Source organism: Sprattus sprattus, assembly GCF_963457725.1.
Source record: "Sprattus sprattus genome assembly, chromosome: 1".
Classification (NCBI taxonomy): domain Eukaryota; kingdom Metazoa; phylum Chordata; class Actinopteri; order Clupeiformes; family Clupeidae; genus Sprattus; species Sprattus sprattus.
The window spans coordinates 77907453-77912452 of NC_137920.1; the positions used below are offsets into that span (position 1 = coordinate 77907453).

At 44.9% G+C, this 5000-nt stretch overlaps 1 protein-coding gene across 1 annotated transcript in view; it reads left to right on the plus strand.

Moving 5' to 3' along the window:
- The window catches only part of gemin5 (gem (nuclear organelle) associated protein 5), a 35018-nt gene that overhangs the window by 10197 nt on the left and 19821 nt on the right, over window positions 1-5000 (plus strand). The window contains 2 exon segments of the mRNA XM_080839507.1: window positions 1646-1776; window positions 2498-2571. Of these exon segments, the coding sequence (XP_080695633.1) occupies window positions 1646-1776; window positions 2498-2571 (205 nt within the window).

Sequence of the window (5000 nt, forward strand, 5' to 3'; positions counted from 1 at the left end):
TTTTCTTCAAATTTAACAATATATTAACTGTTTAAGGTATACTATAAATAAAAATAAATACAAAACACTTGGCTTCAAACCTTTTAACTTCAACTATGAACAATATATTAACTTATAACAACTGTTTACAGTATACTTAAATAAATATAAATAAATACATAACACACTCTGTACACACACTTCAGTAATACTTTTGCAGAAATATGAGCATGTTTGCCTTCAGAGTAAAAAAAATATTAATTAGTTTGCATTTATTTAAACCCACTGGTTTCGTGAATGTGTACTGCCCCTTTAAAAGTTTAGCTTCAGAGCCTCTTGAGTTTTACACGCAATTTTGTTGTTGCATATGCTGCACGTCGCGTTGTTTGAATCTTTTTGTGCGAAATACAGCCACACTTTTGATCGTTTACCTTTCGACATTTTCTCCGTTATATTGATGGCTAGCTCTGTTTGTGCTTGCTCTGTGCAAGGCTGCCTGCTCTTCGCTGTCAGACTGTTGCAATGTTATTGTAGCGTCCGAGTGCTCTCTTAAGAACTCACATTGAGAAGGAATATCTTTGGATGAGACGGTAGCTCTCCGTTTAATAAAGCGTATCCAACTTCTGCTTAGAACAACCACACTTATCTTGAAACCGAAACCACTCGCAAGTCAACCCATTACCATGGCAACTACTCAACACAAATCTCGTTTCCACTAGTCCCATACGGAATGCAGCGTGAGCGACACAGGCGAGAGTCTACATTGGGAGATGGAGCAGTTTTATATGTGCCCCACGAAATCTGTTAGCAACACAAAAAAGTATACAGATCGTACCCAGAAAGATCTACGCCATTAACGTTACATCTCGTTAGCTATCGCTAGTTTTGTTAAATTATAAAAATTTAAATTAAAAAAAAAAAAAAAAAAAAAATCTGCTCAGGCACCGAAAGGAAGCACCGAAATCTGCGTTGCATTTCGGTCCGGGTAGGTATCGGTTGTATGGAACCGGTGCCGTATTGGTACCGGTTCTCGGTACCCAACCCTAGTTACGAGCACGGAGGAATGGAAATGTGTGATGGGTTATTTGTCAGGTTTTGAACTTGAACTAGATCCCTGCATGGCGCAGATTCTTCTAATGTTGTTTTTGTCATAATTTTGTGTTTTTCCGGTGTTGATAACATGATTATTTTATCTCACAAGTAGGATTTCCCATTTTGCTCACTGCACCTCATACTCATACTATGTTTATGTATATACTTGAATCCTATTCCTACTACCTTGCTGCTTTGATAATTGAATTTCCCTCACAGGATTAATACAAGTTTATCTACATTTACATTTACATTTAGTCATTTAGCAGACTCTTTTATCCAAAGCGACTTACAAGCATGTATACACATTTTACATTTACACTGATGGCACACTGCACATCAGGAGCAATTAGGGGTTCAGTGTCTTGCTCAAGGACACTTCGACAGGGAATCCAACTAGCAACCTTCTGATTACTAGACGACTTCTCTACCTCCTGTACCACTGTCGCCCCCATATCTATCTAGTTATCTATTAAGCTCTGCTTGGCTCTGCTTATCTCACTGGGGTTTGGTATGCTGTTTATTTCCTGGCGGCCGCTGGGTGACCTCTGGGTGACCTCTGGGTGTTCTGCAGGTGCGGATAAGCCCTCTTCCAGCCTGTACAGCTGCGGAGGGGAGGGGATCATATTCCAGCACGACCCCTGGAAGCTCTCCGCAGACGCCTCCAACATCGACAAGCTCATCTGTGACACCAACCAGATCAAGGTGAGAGAGCTCACCTGTGACACCAACCAGATCAAGGTGAGAGAGCTCGTATGTGACACCAACCAGATCAAGGTGAGAGAGCTCGTATGTGACACCAACCAGATCAAGGTGAGAGAGCTCGTATGTGACACCAACCAGATCAAGGTGAGAGAGCTCGTATGTGACACCAACCAGATCAAGGTGAGAGAGCTCGTATGTGACACCAACCAGATCAAGGTGAGAGAGCTCGTATGTGACACCAACCAGATCAAGGTGAGAGAGCTCATCTGTGACACCAACCAGATCAAGGTGAGAGAGCTCGTATGTGACACCAACCAGATCAAGGTGAGAGAGCTCATCTGTGACACCAACCAGATCAAGGTGAGAGAGCTCATCTGTGACACCAACCAGATCAAGGTAAGAGAGCTCCAGGACTCCAGAAGAGGAATCAAGCAGGGAACTTAACTGGAATCCACGTCATGAAAAAGCCCATGCCTGTGACCAGCAGGTTTTATAATAGGATTCAAATATCTGGCTGCAAAAGTCTCATCTGGTTCAATAGTCTCATATGGACATATGTTTGTGTTTCTGAGAGTGCAGCATTTCACCTTACCCTGATGTCTCTCTCGTGTGTGTCTGTGTATGTGTCTCTGTGTGTGTGTGTGTGTGTGTGTGTGTGTCTCTCTGTGTGTCTGTGTGTGTGTCTGTGTGTCTGTGTGTCTCTCTGTGTGTCTGTTGACAGCATAAGTTATCACCTCATACTGATTTCAACTGGAAACCAGATGGAAAGGTTTTGGCCGTGGGAAATGAAGATGGGTAAGTCACTCACAATTCCACAGGACACGCTTGAGAACAGAACATTCTGTAATAGATACACTACTACACTATCTCTCATCAGCCAGATGTTTCCCTCAGCCTTACAAGCCAACGCACAGAGGATATGCTGAATCAGATGATTAGTTTAAGGAGAGCTGTTTAAGATATGACTTAAGGTTTCTTCCTGCCTAACAGGGAGTTTTTCCTTGCCCCTGTTGCCATTGTGCATGCACTAAGGGGGTTTAGGCTCTGGGCTCTGTTAAGCGCCTAGAGGCAATTGTATTGTTATGGCGCTATTCAAATAAAATTGAGATTCCAAAAGTTACTGCAATTAACATAAACATAATCACATCCAGCAGGTGAAGTGGGAGCCATGTTGGCGTTCTCGTAAGTCTCTGGCAGCAATTGTATTTATTTTGGCGCCAAAACAATAGAATTGTCTCAAGGCGCTTTACAGAGCCCACTGCCTGGACCCTCTTAGAACAAGCACACACACACACACACACACACACACACACACACACACACACACACACACACACACACACACCTTAGAGCAAGCACACACACACACACACACACACACACACACACACACACACACACCTTAGAGCAAGCACACACACACACACACACACACACACACACACACACACACACACCTTAGAGCAAGCACACACACACACACACACACACACACACACACACCTTACAGCAAGCACACACACACACACACACACCTTAGAGCAAGCACACACACACACACACACACACACACACACACACCTTAGAGCAAGCACACACACACACACACACACACACACACACACACACCTTAGAGCAAGCACACACACACACACACACACCTTAGAGCAAGCACACACACACACACACACACACACACACACACACACACCTTAGAGCAAGCACACACACACACACACACACACACACACACACACCTTAGAGCAAGCACACACACACACACACACACACACACACACACACACACACCTTAGAGCAAGCACACACACACACACACACACACACACACACACACACACACACACACACACACGCACACACCTTAGAGCAAGCACAATGGCGACATCAGTAAGAAAACAAAAGTCCCTGTTAATCAGGAAGGCCGACCAGGAAGAGAAAGGAGGGGGCGGGGGGTCGTGTGGCAGAGGGGAGAGGAAACTACAAGTGGTAAATGCGCACAGCCTCACGGAGTAAATGAACGCAGCATATACGGGGAAGATGTACATAGTATATATACAAACATCATATGGTATCTACATAATGCATACTAAAACAGCTTAGTGGGTATACAGTGTGCTCATTGGGTTACTGTTACAGTAAGAAGAGTAGGAACAGCTGAACATGTCGTTGGTGGCAATTCTATTATATATTGCATATGCTAGCATAGAGTATGGAGTAGAATAAGCGTACGGTGTACCTAGACTAGGAGAGGAAGAAAGAGACAGAGTGAAGGGGTGGAGTTTGGCTGTCAATATGCATAGATGAGGAGCAATGGTGATGAGGAGCAAGGTTTTCACATTCATCACTATTTGGATCATGATATAAGAGAAAGAAAAATGTTCTTAGTAGACTCCATCTTCCACTCCTCTCCCCTCTCTTCTCTATCTTCCTCTCCTCTCTCCTCCATCTTCCTCTCTTCTCCATCTTCCTCCCCTCTCGCCTCTCTTATCCATCTTCCTCTCTTCTCCATCTTCCTCCCCTCTCTCCTTTCTTCTCTATCTTCCTCTCTTCTCTTATCCATCTTCCTCTCTTCTCCATCTTCCTCCCCTCTCTCCTTTCTTCTCTATCTTCCTCTCCTCTCTTCTCCATCTTCCTCCCCTCTCTCCTTTCTTCTCTATCTTCCTCTCCTCTCTTCTCCATCTTCCTCCCCTCTCTCCTTTCTTCTCCATCTTCCTCTCTTCTCTTCTCTTCTCCATCTTCCTCTCTTCTCCATCTTCCTAACCTCTCTCCTCTCTTCTCTATCTTCCTCTCCCCTCTTCTCCATCTTCCTCTCTCCTTTTTCTTCATCTTCCTCTTCTCCATCTTCTTCTCCTCTCTTCTCTCTTCTCCATCTTCCTCTCCTCTCTTCTCCATCTTCCTTTCCTGACAGCATCCTCCTCCACCTCCCTGCAGAGTCTTTCTTTGTGGGCCTGCCTGCCTGTGTGCGTGCTTGTGTGCCTGCGTGCATGTGTGTGTGTGTGCGTGTGTGTGTGTGTGCGTGTAACAGCCTCTCTCTTCATCTCTCCACCGTCCCCCTCACCTCTATAGGGGTTTGTGTGTGTGTGTTTGTGTAACAGCCTCTCTCTCTCTCAGCTCTATAGGGGTGTGTGTGTGTGTGTGTGTGTGTGTGTGTGTGTGTGTGTGTGTGTGTGTGTGTGTGTGTGTGTGTGTGTGTGTGTGTGTGT